This window comes from Pyxicephalus adspersus, chromosome 5 (genome assembly GCF_032062135.1).
Source record: "Pyxicephalus adspersus chromosome 5, UCB_Pads_2.0, whole genome shotgun sequence".
Classification (NCBI taxonomy): Eukaryota; Metazoa; Chordata; class Amphibia; order Anura; family Pyxicephalidae; genus Pyxicephalus; species Pyxicephalus adspersus.
In genome coordinates this window covers 146,071,383-146,084,876 of record NC_092862.1, presented here as the reverse complement: position 1 = coordinate 146,084,876, position 13,494 = coordinate 146,071,383, and the positions used below count along the sequence as shown (strand labels likewise).

Below are 13,494 nucleotides of genomic sequence, written 5' to 3'. Positions count from 1 at the left end.
CCCCACCTCCTAGATTGTAAGCTCTTTGGGGCAGGGTCCTCTTCTCCTTCTGTGTCACTATCTGTAACTGTCTGTCATTTGCTACCCCTATTTAATGTACAGCACTGCGTAATATGTTGGCGCTATATAAATCCTCTTTATTAATAATAATAATAATAATAATTACAGTAGAAGTTTAGTGTATTGTACATATATCTTACAATGACAGCACTGAACAGACACACTGCCACCTTCAGGCTGCAAGCTGTCATGTCATTTTATGTGGCTTCATTTCTAGATCACACTTGATCACTATGCCATAACAAAGATTTCCTATCTTTGGTGGGGACCGGGGCTGTGACACCTGGAAGTAGCAGCTACAAACAGACAGAGTGTTTTCTATCAAATAGCAGAAATGTATAAATATCGTACAGGGGAATATTAAACTACAAATTGTAAATGGCAGAGGTTAAGCAATGTTTTCAGTGTTGGAGAACATATTAGTTTACTGTCACTGTCATGGTCAATGTCTTCCGTGTTTCAGGCTCATCGTGCACCCATCAACTATGAACCATTTAATGACAGCCAGATTGCAGAAATTAACAATCAGGTCCGCAAATATCTGGAAGGGAAAGTGGATGAGATAGAAGTGAGTATTGAGAATCTACGAATAGATTACAACTTAAAACTTTTATAGAATATTCTTTTATAAAGGGTCATTCAGGTATGTATGGTACCATTGAACTGTATGATTGTGTGCAGTACTGAGGTGTGTATGAATCCATTGTGTTGTATGATTGTGTGTGGATCTGAGATTTGTGTAGTACCTTTGTACTATTGTTCTGTGTGATTATATGTAGTACTTAAATCTGTATTCCATTCCAAGTGTCTTTCATTGTTATAATTCCATTGTATTGTTGTAGTACTCAGATATGTATTGTACCTTTGTACTGTGTTATTGTGTATTGTATTGAGATGTCTATGATACCACTGGACTGAGTATATTTTATAAACAAATATATACAAAGGGTTCCTCCCGGTTGAATTGCATAACCTGCCACATACCAACACAAGGGCCCTGGTAGAGGCTGGAGAGGATACACTTTCATCAGTGAAGCTGGGTGATCCAGCAAACCTGGAATGGATTTATTCAAAGTTATTTGCTATTTGCTAGCAAATGTTTTGAATCCTGGACCAGATGCATTCCAGGTTTGCTCGGTCACCCAGCTTCACTCATTAAAGTGTTTTGTCTCTTCCCTTGGAGAGCGTTAATAAATCGGGCCCATTATACCAAAACAAACAATACACACCATGTATGGGACTTTTAAAGCAGTAAAGATAAACTTAACAGTCCAAATAAAATCCAATCAATAAAAGTTTTTTGTTTTTTTTTATTTTGTATTAAAAACATTTTAAAACCATTCACAATCTTGAATACACAATTGGTTCACACAGTTAATCATGCAAGATCTCTAGATGCTAAATTTCTCTACGCATTTCGTGGAAATCAAGTCGGCTTCATCAGGAGTTCTAGAGAATTGGTCTTTTCTTCTCCCCTTTTATTTGCTACAGAATGCAGTAAGGACATTTATTCAAATTTGGCCCCAGACATCAAGGAAGACAGGAAACCGCCGGGCAGCTTACCCCAGGAAGTAGCAAATATCTAAGTGAATCTATTGTTAATGATACACGCATACACTTTACTTTAACAAGCTGTGAAGACAGGTTAGTCTGCTGTATTCTTCACATAACCACTTCTCATCCGCAGCCACCACTCTAAGTTCAGCAGAGTATCCATATTGCCTCCCTGAATGCAAGGTGGTTACATGAAGAATACAGCAGACTAACCTGTGTTCACAACTTACCAATAGATTCACTGCCCAGCGGTTTCCTGTCTTCCTTGATGTCTGGGGCCAAATTTGCATTATGGAGCAAAGAAAGGACTACAGTAATTCTCTAGATCTCCTGATAAAGCCGACATGATTTTTGTGAAACAAATAGAGATCTTGCGCGATTAACTGTGAGAACCAATTGTGTATTCAAGATTAGGAAATGTTTTAAAATGTTTTTATTACAAATAAAAAAAGGACTTTTATTGATTTGATTTTAATTGAAGTGTTAGGTTTATCCTTACTGCCATATATGGTGTGTATTGTTAGTTTTGGTATAAATAGCTTTATGTTATACCATCATGCTGTATCATGCTGTGCAGTTCCCCTGGAATGATTTCCTCTTTGCCCCCTTTATTTGTACTTATTATTTGTAACATTTCTATTTTCTCTTTGTCTGTTTTGTCTGTATTAGGCTTCTCAATTACAAATATTTTTTTTTTTCCTTTCAGATTATTAACCTTCGACAAATCCAGGAAATATTTTCCCAGTTCAAGCTTATAGTAAAGTGAGTAATTTATTATTTATTTTGTTCTATCTGATTCCACTGCAGCCAAAAGCATTTTTAGTTTCAATACATTTCTATTAAAGTACTACAATAAAGGATAAAAACATTTTTGTAGGGCAAAGCAATTAACCAGTAACAATAACAAAACTATCCTTGGCTAAACAAGACAACTACTGAAAATTCAATTTGCTCTGTTTCACACTTGGAAGGAAAAGGCTCATCTAAAAAATAGTGTCCAGGCAGTGAAAATATGAAGCCAGTGTTAGCAAGATTTAATATATTCCATTTCTGAGGTTAAGGTGAGAGTCCAGGTAAAACATCCCTGCAGTGCGATGGCTGTCTAGCCCCTACCTTGAGCATGGGCAAGGAATTCATCCCACGCCCCGAGTAGTGAGTATAACACAAATTAGAGAGATGGGGCCTGATTTATTAAAGTTTCACAGAGGATACACTTTCATCAGTGAAGCTGGGTGATCCAGCAATGTTGATAATTGTAAGTAAAGAACAAAGTCACACGGTGTATCAAAGGTTAGCACTTTGGCCTTTGCATCGATATGTCACGGGTTGGAATCTCAGCCAGGACACTATCTGCATGGAGTATGCAGGTTCTCCCCGTATTTGGGTTTCCTCCGGGTACTCCGGTTTCCTCCCACATTTCAAAAACATGCAATTTGGGTAATTGGCTTCCCCCAAATTGACTCTAGACTGTATTGATGACATATGACTATAGTAGGGATATTGCGAGCTCCTCTGAGGGTCAGCTAGTGACATGACTATGGACTTTGTACAGCGCTGCGTAATATGTCGGCACTATATAAATACTGTGTAATAATAAAGTCATTCAGACTCCTTAAAACCATATGGGAATGAAAAGGAAAATCTTTATGACAAGTATTTAAAAGTTTTTGAATTGTTGTATGTAGGAGAGTTTTTTAGCAAATGGGATGAAACATGAAGATTTCCTCTAATCTGTCTCTTTATGATGAAGATTTCCATTGATGCCATATTTCTGATTGTAGTCAGCAAGAAAAGGAAGTGGAGTCCAGACTGAGAGAGAAATTTACACTGATAGATAAGAATGACTATGAAGCCATCTCAGCGGTCCAGAAGGTGAGTACTGGGAGGGTCATGTGATGTGACTGATGGTTTACGGCTCCTATTGGTTCTGAGGTGTGTGGACCGCTCCACTGTACAGAGAATACTGAGCCAGTCCTATCAGTCTCTGTACTGAGGAGCTGACACTCTAATGTCCCCCCACAGTCACACACTATTATTATACATTTATATAGCTCTGACATATACCATAGCACACTGAGCCGCTCCTATCAGTCTCTGTACAGAGGAGCTGACACTCTAATGTCCCCCCACAGTCATACACAGTAATATTATACATTTATATAGCTCTAAAACATGCTGTGCAAAAAGAAAAAAACATTAAAAATAAACTGATTAAAAATATCATGAAATAAACCTGCAGTTTCTCTCCATATTTCTCCATTGTTCTAGAATTCCCTACATGCACACAGTGTGACATTTTCCTATAATAAAGCAGCCTGGTAACACTGGGCTTCCTCACACCTTTGTTTTAGAATATTCTGATCACGTACCTTTGTTCCCAGGCCGGCTTGGTGGACGCAGAGGGTCAGTTGGTCGGCGATGTGGATGGGAATAGTTTTGGCATTGGAGTGGCGCCATTCTCTTCAAAATCAAATAGTTCTATATCTGCAAGAAAACCTAGGAGACGAAAATCAAAGGAGTTGGCCAGGTGAGTAACAGTTTGCTTGGGGTGCCGGTTATCACATTCACATGTCCAGCAAAACTCCAAACTGTAGGTAATGGAGTGCTAAATATTTTTGAAGGGAATTTTTTTGAGGGGCATGCAAGCATGATAGCAAACTTTATTGCAGATTCTTAGCTGCTTGATATCTGTAGATCCTGGGATTAGTCATTCCAACGCACATGCTAAATTGGGGGCTATAGTTATATTTATGGGGACACTACTACCTGGCAGATATCTATGGCTGTTGCCCCCTTAACAATCACTTAAAAATGCCCTAACCTTAACAATTGGACTCAAAACTATAGAAAAGGGCTCAGACATCCCCTAGATGGGGGCACAATAATCTTCCTTTCTGATCTAGCCTTTGCAGCGCTAAGTCCCAGGTTCGACTCTCGGCCAGGGCACTATGTGCATGGAGTTTGCTGGTTTTCTCCGTGTTTGCTCCGGGTACTCCGGCTTCCTCTCACATTCCAATAACATGCAGTTTGGTTAATTGGCTTCCCCAAAAAATTGACCTTAGACTGTAATAATGACATATGTCTATCGTAGGGACATTAGATTCTGAGCTCCTGTAAAGAACTTTGTACAGTGTGGCGTAATATGTCGGCGCTATATAAATATTGAATGATAATTCTTTATATTATTTGATTCCTGTAGTAAAACATGGATATAATTTGATACTTTTATTCAGTGCTGCTGATAAGAGAGAAGGTGAACAGAGTCCAGCAATCACCAAGGACCTGGAATCCCTTTCACCATCTAAAACTTTGCTTTCCGCATCACTGCGGGACTTTGATGTGAAGGAGACGATTGTCAGAGAGCAGCAGGATGTCCCTGCCATGGATACCCAGCGGTCAGAGGTTCCCATCAAAGAGGAAGCAAGTCGTCCTGGGTGAGCAGTGTAATCCATGTAACTAAAGATACTCACACGGGAGACCTTGGGAAGAACGAGACCCTCAGAGTCCTAATTGGGTTCTAAACCTGTTAGTTACCGGCTACTATCTGGGAATAGGTTGCAGGCATTGGGTCTGGGCACGGAATGGGTATCGGCACAGTATAGCCAGGGACTGGTTCAGAATTGGGTTTAGCTTCTACACAACATGCAGTGTCTCCTTCTCTTCCATTCTCTATCAGTCCCTGATAATGGGGCAGGGTCCTCTCCTCCTCCTGTGCCACTGTCTATATCTGTCTGCCATTTACAATCCCTATTTAATGTACAGCGCTTCGTAATATGTTGGCGCTATATAAATCCTGTTTATCATTAAAAAATAGCTTGAATAATGGTCCAGTATTGTCACTGTGGATATTTTGTGCTACATTAAATAATTTGGCTTCACACAAATCACAATGCAGACACAGTGCTTTCTGTAAACTGGGCTCTCTTCCCCTACAGCTCTCCTCCCTCCAAATCTGAAGCCTTTGAGGACTTTAAAGCGGACCGAGGAAGCGAACTGAACCGAATATTTAAGGAGAATAAATCCATCCTTGGAGACAGGAAGAGGAAACTAAAGGAGATGACACAGAGGATTAATATGATAAAGAAAGAGATCGACGTCACTTCCCAGAACCTGAATGTGACAAAACTGGAGAGAGAGAAGCAAGGTATGTATTATGGGGGGTTTGCCAGGTAGGTCTGGGGGCTACAGGGGGCGCTATGATTTATGTCAGAGCTATATAAATGTATAATAATAGTGTGTGACTGTGGGGGGACATTAGAGTGTCAGCTCCTCTGTACAGAGACTGATGGGACTGGCTCAGTGTTCTCTGTACAGCACTATGGTATATGTCAGAGCTATATAAATGTATAATATTAGTGTGTGACTGTGGGGGGACATTAGAGTGTCAGCTGCTCTGTACAGAGACTGATGGGACTGGCTCAGTGTTCTCTGTACAGCACTGCAGTATATGTCAGAGCTATATAAATGTATAATAATAATGTGTGACTGTGGGGGGACATTAGAGTGTCAGCTGCTCTGTACAGAGACTGATAGGACTGGCTCAGTGTTATTTGTAGAGCACTATGGTATATGTCAGAGCTATATAAATGTGTTCTGTCTCACGAATTGTCTTCTTCCAGGTGAATACATTAGTGATGAAGGTCAGGTTATTATAGATGAAAAGGAGTTCATGCTGATTGTCAGATTGAAGGATCTGAAGAAACAATATCGGGCAGATTTTGATGAACTGCAGGATCTAAAAGCTGAGGTGCAGTACTGCCAGAAACTGGTGGATCAGTGCAGACAGCGGCTGCTCACAGGTAAGGAACTCTGATTATCAAATCTCTGTCCACCTGTAAGCCAAACAGTCCAACCGTAGCCTAGACCACTCTCCATAATATGGTGCTGTAGTTTTATTTTTAATTCAGATAACTTTATTGTCTATTAAACATGACTTACTGCCACACATTCTAACAAATCGTCCACTCTGATGCATTATCTGCACTGTACACATTTATTCATAGCCCAGCATTTCACTAATATTAATATTAAATTCCCTCTTTTTGTGTGTTCGTATCTTGTTGTATTCTTCTCCTCTTAGAGTTCGAGGCTTGGTATAATGAATCGTTTGTCCTTCCGGAAGAGTTGCAGAATTCAGTGAAGGTTGGGGGCACCCTGAGACCCGGAATCATACCAGTCCATAAACTTCTGTCCCTGGTAAGTTGTCCTAGGGGCCGGGCCCCTATCGGTGTACAAAAACCACCAATGTATGAGCTCCGGGCCACAACTTGTAGTGAAGGAGTGAAGGGGATGTTCAGGTTGTGGTGCTGGGGGGGGGTGGGGGGTTAACATAAGAATGAACCTGATGTTTTGTGGGTCCCTTTTATAGGGAATGGTGAAGAATTTGGTTTTGTTTTACTGACGTTCACACAGTCTGCTAAGTTTGGTTTTTCGTATTGGAAGAAAGTCTGAGCTGGAATATTAGAGAACGTCGGCAGATCAGAGACCCGGTGTATAATTGTAGTCACACAAACTTTGTATTGAGAATTGTCCTCCTGGTGTTGTCCCCTAAATTGTCCTCTTCTCATACTGTTCAGGGTGAAGATGAACAAGAAAGATATGAAAAACTACAACAGGAACTTCTCATGGAGGTCCCAGGGTCCCTACCTTTCAACAATGCCAGAAACAGAGCCAATCAGAAGGTTTGTGTGATCCTTAGGTCACAGACTACAAAACACAACCAAACCTGAAAATAGGAGGCGATCCACAAGTTTAGATGATTTTAAATTCACCCTGCCATTCCCACCAGGTCCCCCTTCCATCTTAGTATGACCCCCATTCCCACCAGGTCCCCCTTCCATCTTAGTATGACCCCTAGTCCCACCAGGTACCCCTTCCATCTTAGTATGACCTCCCAGTCCCATCAGAACCCCCCTTTCATCTTAGTATGACCCCCAGTCCCACCAGGCCCCCCCTTCCATCATAGTATGATCCCCAGTCCCACCAGGTCCCCCTTCCATCTTAGTGTGACCCCCAGTCCCACCAGGTCCCCCTTCCATCATAGTACGACCTCCAGATCCCCCTTCCATCTTAGTATGACCCCTAGTCCCACCAGGTACCCCTTCCATCTTAGTATGACCTCCCAGTCCCATCAGAACCCCCCTTTCATCTTAGTATGACCCCCAGTCCCACCAGGCCCCCTTTCTGTCATAGCATGACCCCCAGTCCCACCAGATCCCTCCTTCCATCTTAGTATGACCTCCAGTCCCACCAGGTTTCCCTTTGCTATCTTAGTATGCCACCCAATCCCACCAAGTCCCCCTTCTATCTTAGTATGCCACCAAGTCCCCCTTCTATCTTAGTATGACTCCCAGTCCCACCAGGTCCACCCCCCTTCTATTTTAGTATGACCCCCAATCCCCCAGGGTCCTCCCTTCTATCTTTGTATGACCCCCAGTCCCCCTCCTATCTTGGTATGATCTCCAGTCCCACCATAACCCACCTTACATTTTAGTATGACCTCCAGTCCCACCTGTATTTCCTGTAATCCATGTCAGAAACATTGCAAATAAAATTATCAAATTTTATATTATTTTAGGGCTTGATTGATAAATTATTTCCCTGTCAGTTCCTCTGAAATTCGCTGACAAATGAATTTTTCGCCTCCTTTCAGTTCATATTAAAACAATGGCTCGTTCTGCCATCTAGTGGCAGAAAAGTGAATGAAAAGAGTGAAAAGTGCACAGCTATCACAAGTAGAAATAAATAAAAAAGAAACAAACTTTATAAGCAAATTGACAGGGGAATCATTTAAAAAAAGAGCGCTTTGTGTTCTAGTTACATTCTCACATCTCAGAAATGTACATAATTTGCTTGAATCAGTTTGTAAATATTTCTAGGTTGCTCAGGGCTATCAAAGCAGTAAAATGATACGAATTGCATGTTTAAGGTATGATAACACTAAAAAAAAATTAAAAAGGCTTTGCATAGAAAAAAAAATATCCGGCCCATGGCAGAAATAAAAATTGCTGTGGTTCATTAAAGGTCTTAAAGTGTCAGAGCAACAAATAAGATCTGATGACTCGCTGTGTTGGTTTTGCAATAACCGTTTTTGTGTCACAATTTCATTGTCACAGCACAACTACAGCCGAGCGATGGCTCACCTCACCCCCACCAAGAAGAAAGCCGGTCTGATTACCAGCAGTGTGAAGAATAAACCTCCCTCCGTTCTGACCGCCATGTGATCACACAGAACCTGCTCTACCTGTCCCCTCCAGGAGAGGGAGCTGTGACACCATCCAGGCTCATTATAATACAGTATTTTCAACTAAACTAACCTTCTCGGTTCTGTATAATGTTATACCCTCTTATTGGTTCACTTCTGTAAAGATCCAAAATGCTCTTCCTTGCCATTTACACAGCAGCAAAATAAATTCTGTATTTTAATTGCTAAAAAAGTTATTTGAATTAGAGGCTTCAGACGGAGCCCACTGAACACCATCTATCTATAAGTCAGTGTGGTCTGGACCAGGGATCTGGGCCCTCGTCAGTGTCCCTCACCTTGCATTCCTCTACAGCCAGCAGCAGCTCTGGTCAGGAATCCTATCTGCTGGTTACTTCCTGGTCATGTGACTCTTGAGCACCACCCTTCACCCCCCAGAATATTCTGAAGATGTGCTCCATCTGCTGGCAGAGTGTGAACACCATTTAAGCTGCCTCTGTTCCAGCACTCCCCCTGGTGGTGCAATCTGTTACCTGCTGGTCATATTTGCCACATGACCTCCCCTATAAAAGGAATGTTAACAGGATGATGTCTGGATAAGGAGTTCCTGGTTCCTGTCCACATTTCTGGATTCTGACTCTTTGGTATACTGACCCCGGCTCTGACTATTCCTGAGTACTGTCTGCCCTGACCTCTGGCTCATTTGCCTCACCCTCCTGTCCTACGCTTTGGTCTATCCGGTCAGCAGTGTGCAGGGAACACAACCTTGGTACCCCCCCTCCTAAAGTCCCATCACCCGTTTTGGGGTGCGCTGGGGTAGCTGGCTGGAGGCTGCTGTGTTAGACTCTGCGCCCCATACACATCTCTGCCAAGCGGCCGGTGATACCGTGACAGGCCTGTGCTGCATGTGGAATTTGTAAATTGCATACAGATCATTAGCTGTATCTGAAGAAAGCGCAGATCAGAGGCCGTATGCCTTCAGACTTTCTCTCTGTCATTGGAACTTTACAAAGCGCTCTGTAAACAGAGTAGGCGGAGTCACTGCTGTAAAGTCAGCTTGAGCTATTGAATATTCACTGCAAGTAAAACTTTCTCATCCATATGAAACAGACTTGTTTGCAGTCACAAGCACAGACAGCTCTGAGCAACACAACTGCTGAGCAGGAAAATCCTGAGGGTGCCGGCTCTTCAGATATCATATAATAGGAGGGGATTGATCTTTCCATTGACCAATTAAAAAAGACTTTATTTGAGGTGTGCATACGTTTATAGGGTACATCCATTGCCCAAACCCCCTCCCACCCCCAGATCATACCCCTTGCTGCCATAACACCTTTATAACACCCCGTGCCAACATCACCAGGCATGTAACGTTCTGGAGGAAACCATTCTGTCTACTGCTGGGGGGGTTGTGAGCCTCTATAGTGACACCACCAGGCCTGTAACATACTTGCAGGGGCTATTGGAGGAAACCATTCTGTCATCTGATGGGGGTGAGCCCCTATGGTGCACCACCAGGCTGACTACATATAGTAATATATTGTAAGAACCGCTTGATATTCTCCCTGTGTCAGCAGGAAATGGGGCATTAAATAGAAAACCCACAGACCAATAACGTTTAGGAAAAATAATTTATTTGTTGTAAAATAACAGTTTATCATTAAAATATAAAATAAATAAACTTTATATAAAGATTTAAATATACCCAAGTATAAAACATGAAAACTAAAAGAGAACCTGTATACAATGGAGGAAGTCATTTCCTTACAGGAAACCGGCACTAAGAGCTACACAGCCTGCCACTGCTGATTGCCTGGCTATTAACAAGCACGTAGTAATAAATACCCGGAAATAAATTATAAGCTACTGACCCGATGCTACAGAACACCCACTTGCAGCAATTTACCCTCACCCTGATAACAAATGTTGGAGATGTAAGTCAGCCCCGGGGACGCTCCTACGTATTTTTTGGGACTGCCCTAAGCTATCCAATTTTTGGGCAAACTCACGGGTACAAATATTTCTGATAAAGCTGAACCAGGGCTACTCCATGTTTCTAGCATGTCTAAGAAAAGTTATAAACGCTCGCTGCTGCGCCATTTGCTTAATGCTGCGAAGGCATGCATACCGGCATGCAGGAAGCAGGAAAGCCCTCCAGCCATTGGACAATGGTTGCAAAGAGTAAAAGATATTTACTGTATGGAGGGGCTGATGACCATGGGAACTGCAAACGCTGAAAAAAACCCAAACTTGGTTCTCCTGGATCCAATACTGCACTTCTACAGAGTTTAACACATTGCTACCTCAATCTGCTAAACTGCATTACCCCCCTTCTATTTCTTTTCACTTTCTCTTCTTTTCTTGATCTGTTATTTATTTTTTTTTGTTTTCTAAGGATTTAACTGGAAACAGATGCTCAGGGTTTTGAACATACAACGTTCCTTATTTGCACAATATACTGAATACTTGTTTTGTTTGTTCAATATGGTTAGTGTAATTATTGTTTTGTTTTTCATGACACTGATTGTATCTCAATAAAAAATTATATACAAAAAAAAAAAAAAACAAGCATGTAGCAAGTGAAGATGCAGCAAAGTCAGAGCTTCCTATCTGTCTCCTGTACTGGACTCCTAGTCACTGGATCAGTATGAAGGTCAGGAAGAATGTTTAGGACACAACACATGTATGTTATATGTCCCAGGCAATAGGCAAATAGCCAATAGGATGCCCCCTAGTGGTACACAGATCATGCGCAGGAAATGGCTCATTGTTCATTGTACAGGTTCCCTTTACACACTGCCACTGATATTCTAAACAATTTCACCTCGTTATCTCCAAAATAGAAATTCACCCTCCACCCCCTGCAGTCTAAAAATAAATTAGTTATATTAATAAGTTAGAAAAATATTTCTGAAAGAAAAAATCAGATAAACAACCCTTTGGTTGGATGTATATAAGAGACGCATTCTGTGTATGATGAGGATTTATCAGGTGAGGCAGAGGCGTCGTATGAATGTGAATCCCCAAATCATCATTGCAGGAGGATTCCAATATGGCGGAAATACAGATAAAACTCCCTATGGGTTCCCAGCTCCTCCCACTTCTCTCCTTCCTGATTGGTCGGCTTAGGGATCCCAAAGCTGCTCTCTGTACAAGTCAATAGGGGAATAAAAGCAGATTTTTTTTTTTTTTATTGTTCCCCTGCCACATCCTAAATGTGATATTTTATGCAAAGGCAGAAAGGGGTAAAGGGGCCGAGGCCACAGGAACTGGAAGGGCCATCTGCCGGAAGGGTGTCACTGGGTTTTCACATTCTCATGCAAGACGATGTGAAGGCAAATCCTACTGGAAGCAGGTCAAACACAAGTCAGAAGGAGGTGAACTGCACACTGGTCCCCATTGTGTTCCATCCTCTGACTCTGCCTTGTCCTAATAAATAGATCAGAAATGAGGAACCACGGCCGGGGGTACAGAGATCAGACGTGTGGAACGAGGGTGGAGCATGTCCGTGAAGAAAAGCCACATGCTGCAGGGTAGGAGGGTAGAGTACTTCTTTTGGGGGACCACGGTGTCCCTGCATGGCCTCCTCCCCATTATGACCACCATGCATACATTGCATGCTGCACACAGCAGATTTGTGTTTTTGGTATTCCAATGTGAATGCCACAATCCATATTTGAATTCATTGAGGTGAATGACACCTGAGTATACGGAATGTTATATTGCGCCATGTTGATGCTTGTGATTGGCCGGTCGGTCACTGCTGCCCCAGGCTGTTATATTCCTCCACAACGCTGTCCAGAGTGTTGAAGGCGGCCTGAAAGTCCTCGTCCTCGCAGCCGTATCTCCGATACCAATGCAGATACCCCCCGGCGTTATACATGGTGTGAGATTTACCCACAATGCCACTCACCAGATCCCCAGCACTGGAGTGGTTGGCACAGACGGTCAGGGAATGGCTGTTACTTGAAGGGTCCAAGATATTCTGAGGGTCTACAAAACATTTAAATGTTATTTAATATTATTATATTTCTGGCTTCTCAGAATCATCATCATGTGATCTGCAATACCAGCTCTGGTGGTATAATCCCCCCCTCTGTGTACTGCCTCTGGTGGTATAACCACCCCCCACCCCCACCCCATGTACTGTTCTGGTGGTTATGATCCATGTCAGAGGAAGGAACAGGTGGAGTTTTTCATATCCTGGGTGACTCCGCAGATCTCTTACCTGTCCAGCACTGGATGGGGAAAGGGTTCCAGGAGACGCAGTGATAGGACTGTTTCAGCTTCATCAGTACGGAGTCCCGGGAGAGGAGGAAGGAATATTCCTGGGAATTTCGGGCCACGGCCAGGACAGACAGACTGTGATGCTGAGAGAACGTGTTAAAGGAGAAAAACCTGAAATATCCATCACAACCAGAACATGGAGAATGGCCGATCTTAAGTGTGGAAATATGAACCAATACAGGGGAACATAGATTCCTTATTAATGTATAAAAATGTCTCTTTATTATGGTGTCACCTGATGTATAAGCCCTGCCCATAGGAGGCTGGACACTGATATGCTCCTCCCACATCAACTCCCCTTGTTAGGCACCGCCTCTTTCTTTATATACTGACCTGACCCCCCCCCCAGAGATCAAAATCCTCAAGAAATAAAACACCCCGGGGATCTTCTA

General features: G+C 42.4%; 2 protein-coding genes and 1 long non-coding RNA gene across 4 annotated transcripts in view; 1 reads left to right on the top strand and 2 right to left on the bottom strand.

Annotated features, from left to right (window-relative positions):
- The window catches only part of KIF9 (kinesin family member 9), a 23,502-nt gene extending 14,452 nt beyond the window's left edge, over positions 1-9,050 (top strand). The window contains exons 11-20 of one of the 2 annotated variants that reach the window (XM_072413037.1): positions 524-628; positions 2,321-2,376; positions 3,396-3,486; positions 3,996-4,141; positions 4,848-5,048; positions 5,550-5,758; positions 6,234-6,413; positions 6,695-6,810; positions 7,191-7,295; positions 8,730-9,050. In XM_072413037.1, the coding sequence (XP_072269138.1) occupies positions 524-628; positions 2,321-2,376; positions 3,396-3,486; positions 3,996-4,141; positions 4,848-5,048; positions 5,550-5,758; positions 6,234-6,413; positions 6,695-6,810; positions 7,191-7,295; positions 8,730-8,837 (1,317 nt within the window). In that variant the 3' untranslated portion in view covers positions 8,838-9,050. Of the gene's footprint in view, positions 1-523; positions 629-2,320; positions 2,377-3,395; positions 3,487-3,995; positions 4,142-4,847; positions 5,049-5,549; positions 5,784-6,233; positions 6,414-6,694; positions 6,811-7,190; positions 7,296-8,729 lie in introns of those variants that run through there. The other variant, XM_072413039.1, reaches the window with a different exon arrangement.
- LOC140331769 (uncharacterized) lies at positions 239-9,204 on the bottom strand. The gene is made up of 3 exons (XR_011920970.1): positions 9,154-9,204; positions 3,984-4,110; positions 239-601 (listed from the first exon to the last, which is right to left on the bottom strand). It is a non-coding gene; the product is annotated as an uncharacterized lncRNA (long non-coding RNA).
- Positions 9,205-10,427: 1,223 nt separating this feature from the next.
- Positions 10,428-13,494, bottom strand: part of LOC140332138 (uncharacterized) — a 13,965-nt gene continuing 10,898 nt past the window's right edge. Inside the window, exons 7-8 of the mRNA XM_072413431.1 lie at positions 13,044-13,400; positions 10,428-12,808 (exon numbers count right to left, since the gene is read on the bottom strand). Coding sequence (XP_072269532.1) covers positions 12,573-12,808; positions 13,044-13,400 — 593 coding nt within the window. The 3' untranslated portion in view covers positions 10,428-12,572. The remainder of the gene's footprint in view (positions 12,809-13,043; positions 13,401-13,494) is intronic.